At 32.7% G+C, this 20,666-nt stretch overlaps 1 protein-coding gene across 2 annotated transcripts in view; it reads right to left on the bottom strand.

Annotated features, from left to right (window-relative positions):
• LOC132721582 (zinc metalloproteinase-disintegrin-like NaMP) overlaps nt 1-20,666 on the bottom strand; it is a 107,947-nt gene that overhangs the window by 80,311 nt on the left and 6,970 nt on the right. For both annotated transcript variants that reach the window (XM_060705902.1, XM_060705903.1), the window contains exons 2-3: nt 6,763-6,889; nt 5,550-5,676 (exon numbers count right to left, since the gene is read on the bottom strand). In XM_060705902.1, coding sequence (XP_060561885.1) covers nt 5,550-5,676; nt 6,763-6,889 — 254 coding nt within the window. The remainder of the gene's footprint in view (nt 1-5,549; nt 5,677-6,762; nt 6,890-20,666) is intronic.

Genomic DNA, 20,666 nt, shown 5'->3' with positions numbered 1-20,666 from the left:
AAAAGTTGGAAATCATTAGACAATTCCAATTATTTTGTTCACGAGCAGTTCCCAAAGGAGGTGGTTGATAAGAGAAGAGCGTTAATCCCGAAAATGAAGGAGGCTAGGACGAAGGGACAACGGGCCTGGTTATCTTACGATACATTGTATATTGATGGTAAAGCACAGCGAGACGACCGGTAGATAGGGATTCGATGAGGATAACCTTGGAATTCTCTCCTGGAATGTTAATGGTCTGACTGCTGAGAAAATAGAAGACGATGACTTTATTAACATCTTAAAACAATTTGGTATTATCTTTTTGTATGAAACCTGGGCAAATGTGAATTCAAATATTAATCTAAGTGGTCATGTATCATATAATTATTTTAGAAAATTTCAACACCGGAACTCTAGAAGGTGTAGTGGTGGGATCGTTTTACTGTATAGAGAATCGTTAAAAACTGGCATAGAAATAGTGCGTAACCATTTTGATACAATCTTATGGATTAAACTTGATAAACATTTTTTTTTACTTTAGAAAGAGATATATACATACGTGGAATTTATTTATGGTGTTAAGATTCACCAGCGTACAATGTATGTGATGTCGATTTGTTTAACGTCTTTCAAAACGATGTGTATGAATTTGAAACGGAAGGAGAACTGTATTTAATTGGAGACTGGAATAGTAGAGTTGGTACGAAAAAAGATTACATTGTTTGTGATGCATTAAATATTGATATTGATTATGACATGTATGACCCAGATGTACCCCTGTTTCGGGCCTGACTTCACAATACGTGTAACACTTTTGGTCATCGTTTAATTGAATTTTGTAAAAGTACAGGTTTACGTATTATTAACGGTCGAATAGATCACGATCGTAACGGTAATTTTACGTTTATTTCGAGACAGGGGGCGTCTGTTATTGACTACTTACTCACTTTGAATTGTAATTTTTCCAGAATTAGTAATTTTACAGTTCATGATTATACCGTATGGAGTGACCACTGTCCTAATTCTTTTAATTTATTTTGTAATAAATCACAAAATATTGAAAAAAAACCAATGCAAGGAAATCTTTTGCAAATATGTTTGGTCAAATAACCAAAGGGAGGAGTTCAGAGCAAAGTTAATAACTTAACTGCCGGTTTTTGATACGTTGTTAAATAATGTAGATATTTGTAGTAAATTATCTATTAATGCGCTAGTTTCTGATTTTACCTGTCTGATACAAGATGTAGCTAGCCCTTTGTTTTGTAAATCTTATTGTGTAAATAATAGTGTTGATTTTTATAATACATTTAATGATAAAAATAAGGTTTGGTTTGACCAAGAATGTGTGCAGGCAAAACATGCATATTTAAATGCTTTACATAACTTTAACAGAGTAAAAAGTTATGAAAATAGGGATGAGCTTTGTCTTTTAAAAGGCAATTATAAACATACTGTTAGATTAAAACGTCGACGTCATATTGCTTTAAAGGGGCGTTAAATCGAAAAGTTACGTTTTTCCAATCCTAGAGAATTTTGGAAATATTTTAAACATAACACTAGTTCGAAGAATAATATTTCAGTGGATGAATTTTTTGAATACTTTTCGTCTATTGGAAACGACATTTTTCAGTCAACAAATGATGAATCTGAAAATTTTGAAACAATGTATGATTTTAATAATACTGACAATGGTGATGAAATTTTAGATAGGAATTTTACTATTGAAGAAATTACAGCGGCTGTTAAAACATTGAAAAGGAATAAATCTCCTGGGAATGATTTTCTTTTAAAATGAATACTTCATTGAATCTATTGATATATTTGGTTGTCATATTTGCGATATTTTTAATTGTATATTAGATAGTGGTTTTTCCCCGAATCCTGGACTGGGGATGTTATTATCCCACTGCATTAAAAGGGAGACGTAAATAATGTTAATAACTATAGAGGTATTACTCTAGTTAGTTGCTTGTCTAAATTATTTACAACGATTTTAGATAAAAGGATTATGGATTATTGTGAACAAAATAACTTGTCTGATGCACAGTTTGGTTTTCGGAAAGGGAATTCAACTGTAGATGCCCTGTATATTTTATTGTCTGTTAATCAAAAATAACTAAATGAGAAAAAGCGTCTATACTGTGTATTTGTGGATTTCAAAAAGGCCTTTGATAGTATTTACAGAAATGCCCTATGGCTCAAGTTATAAAATATTGGTTTTAGAGGTAAATTACTACGTATTGTTAGAGATATGTACGATAAGGTTAAATCTTGTGTATAACATTGTAATTGTTATTCTGATTTTTTTTAATATGCTGTAGGTCTCCGTCAAGGGGAGGTAATTTCACCGATAATGTTTTCTCTGTTTATTGATGACGTCGAGTTATTCTTAGAGCAGGATATAAACAGTGGACTTCAATTAAATGATATTATACTTATGCTTCTACTTTTTGCTGATAACATGATAATTTTGGGTGATTCACCAGAACAGATTAACAAAAGTTTAAATCTTCTCTATTCATATTGTGAAAAATGGAGTCTGAATCTTAATATTAATAAAACTAAAGCAATGGTTTTTATAAAACGTGGTGGGTTGTTATCTAATGAGGAATTTTTGTATAATGGTGAAAAACTCGAAATTGTTAGTAATTTTAATTACCTTGGAGTTGTTTTTAATTACACGGGTACGTTTGTTTCAAATCAGGAACAGATAATAGGAAAAGCCTTAAAAGCATTAAATGTTCTACTTATAAATTGTAAAAAGCATAAACTTAATCCCAAAATATTATGTCAGTTGTTTGATGCGTTTGTCGGATCTATTCTTTGTTATGCCTCGGAAATTTGGGGAAATAGTAAGTCAAAAGAAATTGAATTCATCTTAAGTTTTGTAAAGGAATACTTAATGTTAAAAATGAATACATGTAATGCGGCAGTTTATGGTGAACTGGCTCGTTATCCTTTATACATTACAAGATATTTACGGATAGTAAAGTTTTGGCTTAAATTATTACAAACAGACAATATCATTCTTAAAGAAATTTATAATATATCTTATGAAGACTGTATAAATGGTAAGAAAAATTGGCTTTCAAGTGTTAAAGATTTATTATCGTCGTATGGTTTTATGTATGTATGGCATAATCAAGAGGTTTTATGTAGTAATTTGTTTTTACTAGAATTCAAACAGTGTTTAATTGATTCCTTTGTACAAAGCTGGCATGCTGATATTGTAAATAGTCCTGTTTTATTGTTATACAAGGAGATAAAAAATGTGTTCCAGTATGAAAAATATCTGGATTTATTACCTAGTAGCCTTAGGCATTATATTAGTAGAAAAAGATTATCAGCACATCCGTTACTTATACAGTCTGGTCGTTATGGTTCAAATAGGATACCAAGAAATGAACGTTTTTGTATATACTTACATGATATTGAAGATGAGTACCACTTTGTTTTGGTTTGCACTTGTTACAATGACCTTAGACAGAAATATATTAAGAAATTTTACTACGTTAGACCTAGTATGTATAAATTTTTAGAATTATTAGATAGTGATAATAAGATTATTTTACGTAACCTTGCTTGTTATATTCGAGAAGCATTGGCTATGAGAATATCAGTTACACATCGTTGAATTCACGGTTAATCCTCTGTGTAACATGGCGTAGATAAATAAGTATTGATTGCATAATGTCTAACTTTAAATATAGATAACATTTTGCTTTGATAATATTTTGATATGTTTTGTATTAACGGAATTATAAATTAAGCAATAAAAACATATGCTTTGCTAACATTTGACTATGATTTTATTATGTAATGTGACTTATACTTAAATATATTTAATTGTTTGTATTGTGTAGACGAAGTATTTTGTACAAGTCTGAAAATAAAGTTTCTGTTCTGTTCTGTTCATAATTTCATTACGTCATTATTTAGAGCGCCTGATGTCACCCACAATAATCAGTCAATACATGACTTTATATTTGAAATTAATAGGAACTTTATTGGTCAAAAAATGTCAAATTATGTTTATTTATAAAAATAACCATGCAGAAAGTAAAAATATCCTTGATAAAAATAATTAAGCTTCACTGAGACATAATCTAAGACAGCCAAACCTTGTCTCAATATATCTGAGAAAACTCTCAAATCTTGAGTTGAGAATTTTCTTAATATTTTTAAGTGATTGCCAAACTGAAAAAAATCTCAATCTAAATGTTTGAGTTGAGAAAAATCTCAGATTTGAGCTGAGATTTTGACTTTGAGAACGTAAGTGAAAGCCGTTGCTTGGTCTCAATATATCTGAGAAAAATCTCAGATATATAGTTTAGATTGTTCTCAATATTTTTAGTTTAAGCCAAACTGAGACCAATTTCAATCTTAATTTCTGATTTGAAAAAAAATCTCTGATTTGAGCTGAGATTTTGACTTTGAGAAAGTTAGTTAAAGCCGAACCTTGTTTATACAAACGAGACGGCTTCTTATAGATGTAAACATTTGTAGGAAGTTTCATTAGAATCCCTCCGTACATGTAGGAGATATGCTCTGCCGAACATCTCCATAATTATTTCATCATCTTTAGTGACCTGGACAATCATCATTAGTGACCTTGACCTTGCATATATTAACCTAAATTACATGTTTCATCCAGTAGTCATGGAAATGACCATTTGTGTTTCAAATCCTCAATAAAAATGGTAACTAAATGGTCAAAATACACATTTTCATATTTTTATCTGAAATTTGACCCCTATATGTGACATTGACCTTGGCCGCAGGGACCATTATATTGCATTCGACACTTCGCCTTGCAATAGTGAACATTTGTGAAAAGTAATATTGAAACCCCTTTATGAGTGTAGAAGTTTTGCTCTGGAAAAAAAGTGTTTTTCAATTACCTCTAAGTTTGTCCTTGATTTTTGACCTGTTTTATGCACGAGGCGCGGTATTTATGGTAGTGACCATTTGTATGAAATTTCATTAGAATCCCGCGGTATGTGTAAAAGATCTGCTCTTGACAAGATCTTTATATTTTATTATCTTTAGTGATATCGACAATCATTTTAAGTGACCTTGGCCTTTCAAATACTAACCTAATTTGCATGTTTTGCGTCAGTTGTCATAAAAATGACCATTTGCGTTTCCATCCCTCAATAAATACTGACTAAATGGTCCCATTACACTTTTTCATATTTTATCTGAGTTTTGACGACTGTGTGTGACCTTGAACTTGACCTCAGGAACCTAAATTTGCAAGGCGACTATCCGTCTTACAATAGTGAACATTTGTGCAAAGTTATATTCAAATACATGTACTTCCATGCATGTTTTGCTCCGGACAAACGTTTTTCTACGACCACCAAGTGTGACCTTTGACCTAGAGATCTGGTTCATGCACGGGACACGGCTTTTTATAGTGGTGAACATTTGTATGAAGTTTCATTTTGATTCCTTTATGGACGTAGAAGATATGCTCCGAACAAAAACGGATGTCCCACAGAGGGGGGGGGGGCTATAATACGACCCATTTATCACGCGGGTGTATCAAAATAATTAAATAAAAATACCATTTGTAAAGTGCAAAGTCAATCACGAAGAAAATTTCAATCTCGTAGTCGGTCGCCTGTCGCTTTTCTCTGGTATTTAGTGTCTGCTCTGAGCGATTCTGCATCTTTCCTTCAGTAATTTTAGCATCTGAAAAAATGGATTGATTAAGCTATAAGGTGTCTGAACAGGATCACTATCCGTAAACAGGCTATAACCATTAATATTATATGTTATTTTGGTTTTGGATTGTTATATGTGGATATACTACCAGTTAAGATTTCAAATCACCCGAGCCGTTACCTTTCCCCTGCCGAGTTTAGACGATATTTTAAAAAATCATTGCTGTTTCAAATGAAACGTCGAAATGAGATTCCCTTTAGGCTACCTCTTCGTCCCATAAGTACATGATGTATTTTTCCCGTACCTAACGAATGTAAACAAGAGAAAAGGAGTGCTCTATTGAACGCATTTTTTTTTGTAATTAATATCAAGCTTTCACAAGGTTATATTTGTTTTCGATACTGATGGTAATATGTATCATTACTCTAATTTGGTAAATATTTATTATTTGACAGTTAAAAAGTGATTTTTAAATCGAAATTTACACCGTTTAAAATGAAACCGTACGCGCATCACCTCTTTGCATGTTGTTTACAACGTTGGGTACCCAACGGGGAAATTTAGTGTGTAAATTACCCGTCTGGCTCAGATATATCAATTTCTTTCGTGTTATCAATATCCAATCAAAAAGGCGGAAAAAATCTGGAAGGGTAATAAACTATTATGTGACCATATACCATTATATAACTATATATCATTACTATTGCGTATTTACAGAATAGCAATATCAGGTCAAATTAGCAATTCAAAGATCTTCTTCACTATTGATATTCCTAACGATTTTATTTTAGAAAATAAAGGGAATCAATATGAACTTTTACATTACTTGAAAAACCTGTGTCCGTTAATTTATATCTTGTTTAAAGTTTTTAATCAGAAAAAAAGTTAATTGCATCGAAGGTAAAGAAATATTTAATGATGGGACACAGCAAACGACCTACACCTAGGCTAAATTTAGAATCGCAAAAATGCCAGATAAGAAAAAAACATATTTACACAGCAACCATTGAATAATAAAAAATGAAATTTGATCAATATTGAAACTTTACTCGAGTCATTTATTTACATGTGAATAAAGGTACTAAAGACTGAGTTATACAACTAAAACCTTACCTGACAATTTAATATTATCAAACGATGTGTTCAGCTTTTCTTCCATCAGCGATACTGTGTAAGTACTTCGGTTATCCCTTGGTGGTTGTACCAAATAATTATGTTGTTTGGATACGAATGTTCCGTACTAGAAAAAAACATCAATCGCTATTATATAACAGATATTTTGAATATATCATAACAAATAAACACAACAAATACAACATTTAATGCTTCTCGTATTTTACAACCACTTAATACGTGTACTCTTCTTTTTGGTAATGTTGCTTATTCCGAAGAAGGCAATTCATTACTATTTTTAAAAGATCAAAGATACATTATGCAAACGGAACGTTTGCGTTAGAATCTGTTCAATGCTTTTGATTTTTGCGCTTCAATATCAAATGCAATTGTAAATTCTTTGTTGAATTATTTAATGCCATTTCTATGTAATCTATAGTACATGTATCATTTTGTCTTTATTGTTTCAGGGACGAACCGAATAACTAATGTTCTATGAATTTATGATCCCATCCTTTTTCTTTCAAAACTTATTTTTATACTTTTTCTATTAATTTACATTGTACATCTCTTGTAATAAAATGAAAGGAACTAAATATGTATAAAGTAAAATAACAAATAATGTTCACCTTCTTATAATAAATAATAAAGCTTGCATCGTCTTCGTAGCAAAAAATTTTTTTTTAACATTTGCTTTCAAGTTTAAATGATGCTAAGACTTTGTTTTTAAAACTGACAAATTAATAAAGAATTGAGATTTGTATAATATTGCATAGGACTGTGGTGGTTTGTTGTGGACGACATTTGTTTGCCACAATTATACAAATTAATCATTACAAAAATTCTTATTTCCGTAACCTGTGAAGAAAATATTTTAAAGAAAAACTTTACAAAATAAACCCCTAACGTAACAGTATGAGGTGTTCAACGTTTATATATTCGTGGGAAGACTCAATTTAATTTAATAACGTTGAAAAGCCAACAAAGCAAGCAGTTAAATCCAAAATATTAATGAAAACACCATATGTACTTCTTTATGGTCTGTAACACCGCACTTTGGGGTAAAACGCACTATTGGATCCGACCCCAAAGTGCGATTTACTTTACAGGCCACTTTTGGGCCAACCCTACTTTGGTACAACTTTGAAGGTGTCGAACTGAATCTGCTTAATAGGATGACCTCCTTTTTCATCTCGAACTAAATATTTTTACTATAGAAACGCATCTGTAATCAAATGCAAAGCGACGTATCAAACGCGCAGTATATAACATAAGTTATAAGCAATTATTTTAGGGCATCTTCGTAAATAATTGTCTATCCTAATTTGAAGTTTATGACAGTTGTAAAACTATTAAAAAACATTAAGTCATTTGATACGACCTTTTGATCTTGTGACCCCAATTTAGGTTTGAAATCTTAAATTCAATATTAGGACAATCATTCTATCTTAGCCTATAAGAAATTTTTATGCTCTGAAAAAACAGACACAAATTTCAGTGGTAATGTCATTGTGACTCTGACCTTTAATCTTATGAACCTAAAATCAAAAGGGGTCATGTATTTGACATGGCTCTTCATCCTATAAAAGTTTACAGCTGTAGGTTGATTAATACTTAAGTTATTAAGCAAAAACCGTTTTCAGTTTTAAGGTTATAATGACCTTGACCTCGTAACCCAATAATTAATATTGACAATCACCCTATGAAGTTTGAATATTGTGGGCCGAATTGAACTTAAGTTATTCTACGAAAACTGTTTTCAGTTTAAAGGTAATAGTTACCTTGACCTTTGACCTGTTCACCCAAAAATCAATAGGGGTCTTTTACCCAATATGGACAATCACACTATGAAGTTTGAATATTGTTGGCCGAATTGAACTTAAGTTATGCTCCAGAAACTGTCTCCAGTTTTAAAGTAAAAGTGACCTTGACTTTTGACCTTGTGAGGCCAAAAAATGATAGGGGTCTTCTACTCAATATTGACAACTTCCCATGAAGTTTGAATATTGTGGGTCGAATTGAACTAACGTTATTCTACGGAAACTGTTTTCAGTTTAAAGGTAATAGTTACCTTGACCTTTGACCTGTTGAACCCAAATCAATAGGAATATTTTACACAATATGGACAAACATCCTATGAAGTTTGAATATTGTTGGCCGAATTGAACTTAAGTTATGCTCCAAAAACTGTCTCCAGTTTTAAAGTAAAAGTGACCTTGACTTTTGACCTTGTGAGGCCTAAAAATTAATAGGGGTCTTCTACTCAATATTGACAATCTCCCTATGAAGTTTGAATATTGTGGGTCGAATTGAACTTACGTTATTCTACGGAAACTGTTTTCAGTTTAAAGGTAATAGTTACCTTGACCTTTAACCTGTTGAACCCAAATCAATAGGGATATTTTACCCAATATGGACAATCATCCTATGAAGTTTGAATATTGTGGTCGAAATTGAACATAAGTTATGCCCCGGAAAGTGTTTTCAGTTTTAAAGTAATAGTGACCTTGACCTTTGATCTTTTGACCCCAAAATCAATTGGGATCTTCTACCAAATATGGATAATTATCCTTTGAAGTTGTGAATTTTGAGGGCCAAGTTGAACTTAATTTATACTCTTGAAACTGTTTTTAGTTTTAAGGTAATAGTAACCTTGAACTTTGATCTTTTGACCCCAAAATCAAAAGGATCTTCTACCCAATATTGACAATAATCCTATGAAGTTTAGATATTGTGGGTGAAATGGAACTTAAGTTATGCTCCGGAATCTTTTATTGATTTTAAGGCAATAGTGACATTGATCTTTGACCTTGTGACCAAAAAATCAATAGGAGTTTTCTACCCATTACGGACAATCACCCTATGATGTTTAAATATTGTGGGCCAAATGAAACTAACGTTATGCTCCGGAAACCAAATTGGCAACGGGCGGACGGACAGACGTGTCAACATTTGGGGTTTATGTGCTTTTCTTTTATCTGTATGTGGCATTTTCCCCCATAAACCAGAAAAATTACCACATTAGCCAGTCGGTTTACAGGATTTCCTTCTTTTTTAACTAAAATATTGGACGGAATGAAGCTCATAGACCATTGGTTGTTCGCCCGGATTGACAGACAGACGGACGGAAGGACGCCAGGGGGTATAACATAGAAAAAAGTTCGGGCATTTATAATGTGTTTGTTGCTTAATTGGTAAGTGTTTTAAGTGTTTTATTTATTTTACCACTTGAAATATCTAAAAGCCTCTTTGTCCTTGACCTTTGACCCACTGACTTCAAAATCAATAGGGGCATATGGTCATTATCAACCTACATGCCAAATATGAAGACTGTTTGTCAAAGGTTTCTTAAGTTGAATGATTGAGATGACAGTCTTTTTGAAGTCAAAGTCCCTGTGATCTTGACCTTTTACCTAGTGACTTCAAAATCAATAGGGGTCATCTACTAATCATGATTAACCTCTATGCCAAATATGAAGATTTTAAGTTTTTGGGCAACATTTTTGTTTAGTCGGGGCCCCTGTGACCTTTATCTTTAACCAAGCGACCTCAAAATCAAAAGGGGTCACCTATTAATCATAGCTAACCTCCATGCCAGATATGAAGACTGTGGGTCAAAGGAATCTTAAGTTATTAGGCAGACAAGCTTTTAAAGTCAATGCCCCTGTGACCTTGACCTTTAACCTGGTGACCTAAAAATCAATAGGGGTCATGTACTTATCATAACTAACCTTCATACCAAATATGAAAACTGTTGGTCAAAGGAATCTTAAGTTATTTGGCTGGCAAGCTTATACCAGTCAAGGCCCCTGTGACATTGACCTTTGACCGGGTGACCTCAAAATCAATAGAGATCATCAACTTATCATGACCAATCTAAATATCAGATATGAAAACTGTTGGTCAAAGGAATCTTAAGTTATAAGCCGGACAAGCTTTTTGAAGTCATGGCCCTTGTGACCTTGACCTTTGACCCACTGATCTCAAAATCAATAGGGTTCATCTATTGATCATGACTAATCTCTTTGCTAAAGATGAAGACTGTGGGTCAAAGGAATTTTAAGTTATTGGGTGGACAAGCTTTTTTAATCCAGACCCGTGACTTTGACCTTTGACCGAGTGACCTCAAAATCAATAGCGATCATGTGCTTATTATGCCTATTTTCCATACTAAATATGAAGACTGTGGGTAAAATGGATCTTATGTTATTGGGCGGACAAGCTTTCTGAAGTCAATGCCCCTTTGACCTTCACCTTTGACCCAGTGACCTCAAAATCAATAGGGATCATTTACTGTTCATGACCAATCTAACTACTAAATATGAAGACTGTGGTTCAAAGAAATTTTTAAGTTATTGAGCGGACAAGGAAAAACCGACGGAAGGCCGCACGAGGAGAAATATGAAGACTGTGGGTAAAATGGATCTTATGTTATTGGGCGGACAAGCTTTTAGAAGTCAATGCCCCTTTGACCTTCACCTTTGATCCAGTGATCTCAAAATCAATAGGGATCATTTACTGTTCATGACCAATCTAACTACTAAATATGAAGACTGTGGGTCGAAGGAATTTTTAAGTTATTGAGCGGATAAGGAAAAACCGATGGAAGGCCGCACGAGGAGACGTCCGGACGGACAAGCTGATTCCAGTATACCCCCTTACAATTCGTTGTGCGGGGGTATTATAATATCATCTCAGTGCATTTTAATTTCTATCAAAATGACTTGTAACAAGTAAGCTAGATATAGAATTTATCATAAAATGAATAAATTACGTGAGGGTTCCATCAAGCCTTTTTCACATCTGTTAATGCCTAAAAGTAAATTTTGGTTTTCATCCCGTAAATCTTCATGATTTTTACGTTTGTCAGGTAATGTTACTTTATTTAAGTAACCACTTTTATAAGTAAATTTTAAATTTTCTTAAATATACTTAAATAATTCTGCAACGACTTATTTTTAATTTGTGGCCATTTTGGACGCTGAGACTGAAAAATGAATTAAAAGTATTGAAGTTTTATGTAAAATTGTAAACGTTGATAAACAGCACGGGACCGTCTCACTTTCTTCAGAATTCATAGATCATAACCGTGTAAATGGGTAAGTGTTTTGTTTTCTAAATAAAACATAGTTCATTGTATGTTTATAATTTGTAGATATCATTACTTGCTTAAAGAATAAAAGATAAAGAAAACTTTTTTCAAGTAGGCGTTAAGTACACTTAAAACTAAAAAGGTATGGACAGTTTAGTTATTGTTAATCTTGGTTTGTTACAGTTATATTTAATTAACCATTTCAGATCATTACAGTATTTTTGTTCAGGTTAATAAAATAAATAACACATGGGTTTGTGTATAACAGTAAAAATATCATTCTTCGTTAAAATACTGTTACCATCGGTAACAGTATTTTCCTCTGGATGATATTTTTACTGTTACCCACGAACCCATGTGTAATTAATATATTATGAACCCTCACTTTTTTCGTAATGCTAATTTCCAATAGGCCTCTGGGAGTTATTTTTACTGTTAATGCAAGTGTACCACGTGACTAAGAATTTTGTACTGTTACATAGGTAACAGTATTTTTTTTAAGAGGTCACATGGTCTATTTCCTAAATAAAATGAAATAAAATGGCCGCCATTTTTTTCTCGACTCATTCTTATTTTCAACGTTAAACCCCGATAGGACATCAATTTCTCTTCTGGAGTCCCTATGACACTCATAAAATTTAGTTGTTTGCACCCTGGAGTGCTTTTCGCGTATAAAATACCTTTTTGTTGAATAGTCAAAAAGTGAACATCCGTTTTCAACGGAAGTAATTGCAATGTAAATAATTATGTGTCAAACTGGAACATGCAGACGACTTGAGCATGCAACAAAGGATTATTTAACAAATTTAATCAATGAAACTATAGATATGATGGACATAGGATATCATCGTTATTTTGTCAAAAAACCATGCTAAGAATATTCTGGAAACAGACGGATCAGATTTCACAGATCATAACCGTGTAAATGGGTAAGTGTTTTGTTTCCTAAATAAAACCTAGCTTATTGTATGTTTATGATTTGTAGATATCATCACTTGCTAAAAGAATGAAAGAAAAAGAAAACTTCTCAAGTAGGCCTACAGTAAAGTACGATTTAAACTTAAAATGTAAGGACAGTTTAGTTGTTGTTACTCTTGGTTTATTTTTGTTACAGTTAGATTAAGTTGACAATTTCAGATCATCTCAGTATTTTGTTCGGGGTAATAAAATAAATAACAGATGGGTTTGTGAGTAACAGTAAAAATATCATCCCTCGTAAAAATACTGTTACCCTCGGCTACGCCTCGGGTAACAGTATTTTCCTCGGGATGATATTTTTACTGTTACCCACAAACCCATGTGTTATTTATATACTGTTACATAGGTAACAGTAATTTTAACAGTATAAAATCTGGTCACGTGGTCTATTTTCTAAATAAAATGAAATAAATTGGCCGCCATTTTTTCTAGATTCATTCTTATTTTCGACGTTAAACCCCGATAGGACATCAATTTCTTCTCTGAAGTAACTAAGACACTCATCAAATTTAGTTGTTCGCACCCTGGTGTGCTTTTCGTGAATTAAATACCTTTTTGTTGAATAGTCAAAAAGTGAACATCCGTTTTCAACGGAAGTAATTGCAATGTAAATAATTATGTGTCAAACTGGAACACGCAGACGATTTAAGCATGCAACAAAGAATAATTTAACAATTTTAATCAGTGAAACGTTACAGATATGGTGGACCATCGTTATTTGGTCAAAAACCATGCTAAGAATATTCTGGAAACAGAAGGATCAGATTTCAATGAACATAACCGTGTAAAAGGGTTAGTGTTTTGTTTTCTAAATAAAACCTAGCTTATTGTATGTTTATGATTTGTAGATATCATCCCTTGCTTAAAGAATGAAAGAAAAAGAAAACTTCTCAAGTAGGCCTAAAGTACACTTAAAACTTAAAAGGTAAGAACAGTTTAGTTATTGTTAATCTTGGTTTATTTTTGTTACTGTTAGATTGAGTTGACACTTTCAGATCATCAAAGTATATATTTAGAGGTAAATAACACATGGGTTCGGGTAACAGTATTTCTTCGTGATGATATTTTTACTGTTACCCACAAATCCATGTGTTATTTATATACTGTGAATCAAAATAAACTTACGTAAAACTTCAGGCTGTGAAAAAACGTATCTGTTTGATGTACCACCAAAACAGCTGTCATTTTGGAATGAGACGAAATGTCTTTTTCCGAAATTTACAAAATAAATAGACTGGTTTGATTTCGGGAAAATGTTCATCCTAACGGCATTTTTAGTACAAGCAGGTAGTTGGGCTTACTTACCTATTTCGAGTACGCTGAATTCATTTTTTGCTCTACCACGGCTGTATTTTTAGTCCTTGACCTTTAAAAATCAATTTCAAAATGGCCGCCATTGACTTTTTTAATTTTATTTTAATTCTCTCATGGGCGAGATATATACACATTTTTTGGCATTTTAATTTAAGGCTTTGTTAATTTTAGTCTGCTAAAGTGTTGACGAGAAGAATAGATGCAAAAACAAACAAATATTGCGGCAGCCATCTTGGATTTCAGAATGGCTGACACTTTCCTAAGTTTTATACATTGTATTATAATTAAAGTAAACAAGCACAAGAAGGCATATTACTAGGCATGTTTTCTTTTATTAGAAGTGCAGTGATAATAAGTAAGACTTCCAAACGCAGACTTTGAAAAACATCCATTAAAATTACAAACTTTCTGGTGCAAAAAGGTCACAGTTTATACCCTAATACAACATAAATGAGAGTCATATTTGCGTTCACCTTGTCATTTAGATGTAATTTATATACTTCTGAGAATACAATACATGCTCTTTACATAATTGCAATGTTTTTTAAATTCGGTTTGTATCGCCCTGAGGGGGAACCTGCTCAAATGTCTGTTCGTCTGTTTATCTATCCGAGCGTCCTCTTGTGTCAGTTAGGGATATTTGCGATCACAATTTGGCGTTAACATTAATTCCGTATAACCCCGACCTATTAGGATAAATCATTTTGTTGATGGAGAGGCAAAAGGCTCGCTTTGACTAAGAAACAAACATGAAGATAACAGACATCTTTTACATAATCTCTCAGTAAGAGCTTGTCCCTGTCTGCCCGTTTTAAATCCCGTCCATATCTGTCATTTTTGGATAGATATCGAAATAAATTGCATGAAATGTGTGGCACATTGATATACACTATTATAAAGAAAGACCCAGGTTTTTAAAGGCTTCAACTCCTAAAGTTAGACTGGAAAGTGCTTTTAAAACAAGAATGTGCATTTTAGTTTATTCTGTCTATTAAAAGATGGATTTTGAAATAGTTAAGCATAAATATACGGCCTATATAGGATTAGGAATCATGTCCCTTATATTATGACATTTACTTCAAACAGGGATACCATGAAAATTGTTTGGTTATTTCTTATGTCAATGTCAATTGCGCAAGAACATATACTGGGACGTGTCGTGATTGAGAGCCAATTCAACAGTCCAAAGATCAGGGTCATCTCTATCAAGAAAGACAAATTTGTAAAAGTTCATTAGTGGGGAACCCGGTCAACAATTTTTCATGCACGACCTGATATTCAAAAAAGTCTTAGTATTTCCAAAAGTAATATAGGAATCGCCATCCAGGCTGGCATTGGAAAACTATTTTTTTTTTCATGAAATAGACTATTTTCCTGAAGAATAGAGTTAATGTTTTTTCTTGTAAGAGAAATATTCTATATTGTGTTTATCCCGTAGAAGCCCCTACATACTAGTGCCGAGCTTCGTGCATGAGGATAATATTCCATTTGCTTATATAGGTAACCAGACAAGAACATGGTGGTTGAGGCCCCTGTGTTAGGACTTTTGTCGTCTATTTTGGTATCATGTGGTATTACATTATCTGTTTTGATTGACCTAGAGCAGGCGGTTAAATATTGTTAATTGTATATACCGCCGTCCTGGAACGACAATAACTTTTCGTAAATGTGTAATTTGAAAAGGTCGTGTAATGCAAAAGCAAGGTTATGTCTACAGTTAAACTTCTATATCATAAATCATGATATAAACGTAACAAGGTGGTTGTGTCCGATCTACAACTTTCTCATTAATTGAAGCCTTTTGAAATAATTTTGCATAAATATATGGCACACATGGACAATGAGTCACATGTAAAACACAGCTGATGATGTAAATCAAAGACCAAAATCATACTTTGATTTCGAACAAAATATTTTCTTAAAGTGTCTAAAAACTCTGGTTAAGGATTATGTCATTAATGGATGAATTAAAATCATTTGTGATAAATATACTAGTAGCTCTTCTTTGTAAGACGGCATGTAGCGTACAAATGTTCCAAGGTCACACTTGTATTTCAAAAGTTATGATATGAGAGTGCATTTTGATGTCTTGTCCAGTCCATATATGTGTTATTCAGCGAGAGCTTAGAATAAATACGTGGTACTTTGTCTTGAATGAGAAAAGAATTATCGCATAAAGTAAGATTTCAGACATAAAAGGGAATATTCCATTTCATATAAATATTTTGAAGGTCATGTCCGGTCATGAATTCTGTCATTCATTGCATGGCTATTGGCGTAACTAGGCATACATTTATTGCGCATTAGGACTACTTGTAATGTTTAAACACTAGGTTGATAGCTAGATAGGCCAATTTAGAACATTGATGGTTGTGTCTATATCTTTGTCATTTATTCAAGGATGCTTTTTGAAATAATAAGAAATACTGAAGATATAAATAAATGCTTCTTAATGTTTCTATTTTTTGTAAAACTTGTAAGACTACAGTTACCATGCCTTCAATGTAAAAAATGGAAAACAAGATTAACAAGGAAAGGCGGCGTTCAATGAACGCCACCCCAACACGACCCAGCAACAAAGGTAATGGATCCCTAACTGAGCCGAGCTTCGGAGACATTTCAAGTGGCACGCCCTTGTTTATCTTTGTTTTACGTAATTTTCAGGATAGTGCAAAAATAGTTAGTATACATTTAAACTAAGAAATACTAAAGTTATTTTATGGAGTGATAGCTGAAAAAATATGAGATAAAATAATTATATTGTGGCAAATAACATCAATAATATGTTATATCATAATGGAATAAGATAATCATCAATTTCTTGAAAGATACCCAAGAACAAAATAAGTATGATGATTTGAATATATCTTAGTCACTTGAATGATATTAAAACATGAGATAGAATAAGGCGCAGCGTCCTTGACAAAGTGACGTAGACGTTAATAATGTAGACGTTGATATTAATTAAGGCAATGAATACATACCAATGAATAAAGACAAAACGCAAAAAAATATTCGTATTTTCATTTAAATAATTAAAATTTAAAGACATAGGCTTCGACGGCATATATTTTACATGATTTAGTAGCAAAAAATCAAAATGCTGTATCAAATCATTCTGTGTTAATAAAAAGGGGTAAACAGCAGTGAATCGTCAATATATTAATTGCAGAATTGGTATCAATTAACTGTCTAATCTTCTATGTATGTACCATCATCAAATACTCGCGGTAGACCTATGATGTTTTACTCTATATTATTCATTAACCATAAGACAGTGCAAGCTCGTAGACTGTTTATGGTTCATAGTTGCGAGACTTTTTTTCAAAGTGAAAGATAATAAAGAATAAAATGACTTTACCATTTATTTGAGTTTATTTCAATTAATAAATAGATGATCTGTTTTTAACCATGTCTAGGCATGTTTAAAGTTTGATTGATAAATACGAATCTTTATAAAGTAGCTATATCAATACAACAATAAAACATATCGTATAAACGTTTCTAAATTCCAAATTGCACAATTTCCCCTTTGATATATGAATTTTGCGTAGGCCGGTGCTAGGGGCTTGGACGGTACCTTGCAATTTCCAGTAACGTCCATGTACAGGCTCAATCAAATCGAGACTACAACGTTTTCAATTTTGCCGTTTTGATCGTTTTTTAGGGATTCTGATGTTGCTGTTTTTTTCTATTCTTATTCGGGTCGTACAATAGATATTGTTGCAAAGACATGCGGACTCACAGACATAGTCGCTTACCTATGAAGATCACGGTGATAGGGCGATTACCACAACTTTTCCGCGCAACGTCAAAATATCATTCTTCTGACCGAGACACCGTATATTTCTGGACAAAATATTAATGGCGGGATAAACAAATTCCAGGTAATAGCTTACAAAATATCTTACTGCTGGACATTGCAAGATTATTCCAATTGTTTAAGTATTCCATCGAATTTTTGAGACAATTTATTGTTAATCTAGCACAATACAATTCACAAAAACACATACTTCGAAGACATAGTGTTTACAAAAGATAGTGTGTACCTCAACATGACTCGTACTTGTCACAAAAACATGTGTTATAACGACGATGTCTTTGTTCAATGACCTAACGAGCTCGTATATTTATTATGGTTAACCCTAAGTTCAAGTTCCATACAAACTTGTGTGTTTCTATCGTAAATTTCAGGGAATATTTGTTTGAAAAGAAGGCCTACTGACCCGAATATTGGAGCACCGTACAACACTGAATTCAAACACCGCATTCTTTTTCCGTTAGACCGATAAATACTGGAACCGTCTTCTTTTTGAATTATACAATCTTCTTACAATATGTTTTTTATCAATAACTTTTATTTGATGAAAGTTTGATGAAAAGATTGTTTACTTGCTTTTATGTTATGTTGCTGTTATATCATACGTTTATGTTATGGGAAAAATTTCTGAAGGTCTGATCTGTGTTAATACTTCCAGTTAGATAAGTGCAATTGTAATCTATATATAGATAAGGATGTCTTTTTCCTTTTCGAACTTATTCAAACTGATAAACCCACATTGAAAGAAATTGAAGTTCTTGGCAGACTATACGTGTGGTCATCAAACAACATCGAGAAACAAAAGGAATGAACTGATTTGTTAATGGGAAATTTTTCTTTATTGCATACTAATTTTGAATAAAGTTGCAAAAAGTCATAACACAAATTTTCATGGTGGTAGTTTTTGCAGGAACCCGGGCCAATATTTCCATAATCTCTTCAGTCATCGTCTCCAAATGTGCTTTTTTTAAACAATCCTTTTGCGAAAGTTTTGACTTCATATTCTTTTTTCTTTATGTGGTTTGGCGTTACGCCATATCGTCCTGAAATACCAGGGAGGCGCTGGATCCTTGGCGTACTGCTGATATCGAGAAGACTAAGTTGGTGCACTCTCCAGTTGCCTGCAGTATCTGCAGCTTTGCCCAATTTCGCAACGTTGCTTTGGCTTGTATCAGACGCATAGGTTTTGAAACGTCTTCTTTTTTCTGAAAAGCAAACATTAAATATCAAAAAAATCAACGGTGCTAAAAAGACAGAAAAAAATGCGGTGATTTTAAGGAGGAATAATGCGGTGCCCTAATCTTATGTTGAACAAAAGTTTTTTGCGGTGCCCTTAAAATACACACACGTGGAAACATAAAAATCATACCAAATTATTCAAAAACGGTTATTTATGTAATTGTAACTTTGTTTCATACGACAAATAATGTACAATATTTTATATTTGTATTTTGACCAGTTAATAATGAAACTGAACGGACTAGAAAATACGTTATAATTTCGTAAATCAAAGGCAACGATATTTTTCAGTATACCCAATGTTTTTTCAAAAAACTATCCTGACTAATTAATGAAGTTTTGCATGTAGTAAAGATAAATAAGTTTCACAATTAATGGCAACATTCGATGAAAAAGAAAAAAATGAATATTTTTACCTTGTTTTGAAGCCAAATTATATGCTGTTTTCGTCTCTGTTACAGGCTTGCTGTCCATTTTGTACCACAGAAATATACGGTGTCTCGGACAGAAGTAAGATATTTTGACGTTGCGCGGAAAAGTTGTGGTAATCGCCCTATCACCGTGAAGATGACAGACAATGTTTAAAATATTTACATACTGACCATGACTCTTGGCATTCAAATTATAAATGATTTAGTGTCCATAAAGAGTTACACAAATGCTATTCTATTAAAATAAAGAAAACTTAAACATCTAATGGTAAATTAAAATGTGCAGGTTTTATGTAAGACATTTGGGATCTCAGATACCTGATAAAGGTAAATTGTCCAAAACGAATGACCGGTGGTAGTTTGAAATAATGATATAAATTAAAGTGTGCAGTATACCTACACAGTGAACAATTCGACATGAAATGTTGCTCATATCATTATACAATTATTGATACACATTTCTACAGAAGGATCCATTTGTTTAAAAGCACTTTACTTATATTTGTCAAAAAGGGTGTCCATTTTGAAATCAAAGATGGCCGGCATTGCAGTCAATGTGTAAAGCATGTATAATAATCAGCCAATTATTCCTAAATGTAATTAAACTTTATTTCATGCAGATTTACGGACATACGATACGATATGTACCAGAAATGATATTTTTTTAAGTAGATGGTAAAGGACAATGGCGGCCATTTTGATTTGACCTTTAGAAGGTCAAGGACTTCAAGTACAGCCGTGGTAGAGCAAAAAATGTATTCAGCGTACCCAAATTATGTAAGAACGATTGACTACCTGCTTGTACTAAAAAATGCCGTTAGACTCTTAACGGAGGCTCTTTTCTGAAAATCAAACCCGTCTAAAATATACGTGATTGAAAATAATTCTTGCCATAATTGGACCCGAATTTCATTTATATAAAGATACACTTATCACCTTGTTAAGCATGGTTAATTTTTATAATATGGCATCCATCTTGGAAGCAATCTTCAATGTTTCCTAGAAATTGGGTAAATCAAGATTTTAATTG

This window comes from Ruditapes philippinarum, unplaced genomic scaffold (assembly GCF_026571515.1).
Source record: "Ruditapes philippinarum isolate M1 unplaced genomic scaffold, ASM2657151v2 ctg3236_1_1_1_1, whole genome shotgun sequence".
NCBI lineage: Eukaryota > Metazoa > Mollusca > Bivalvia > Venerida > Veneridae > Ruditapes > Ruditapes philippinarum.
This window is presented reverse-complemented; position numbering and strand designations above follow the sequence as displayed.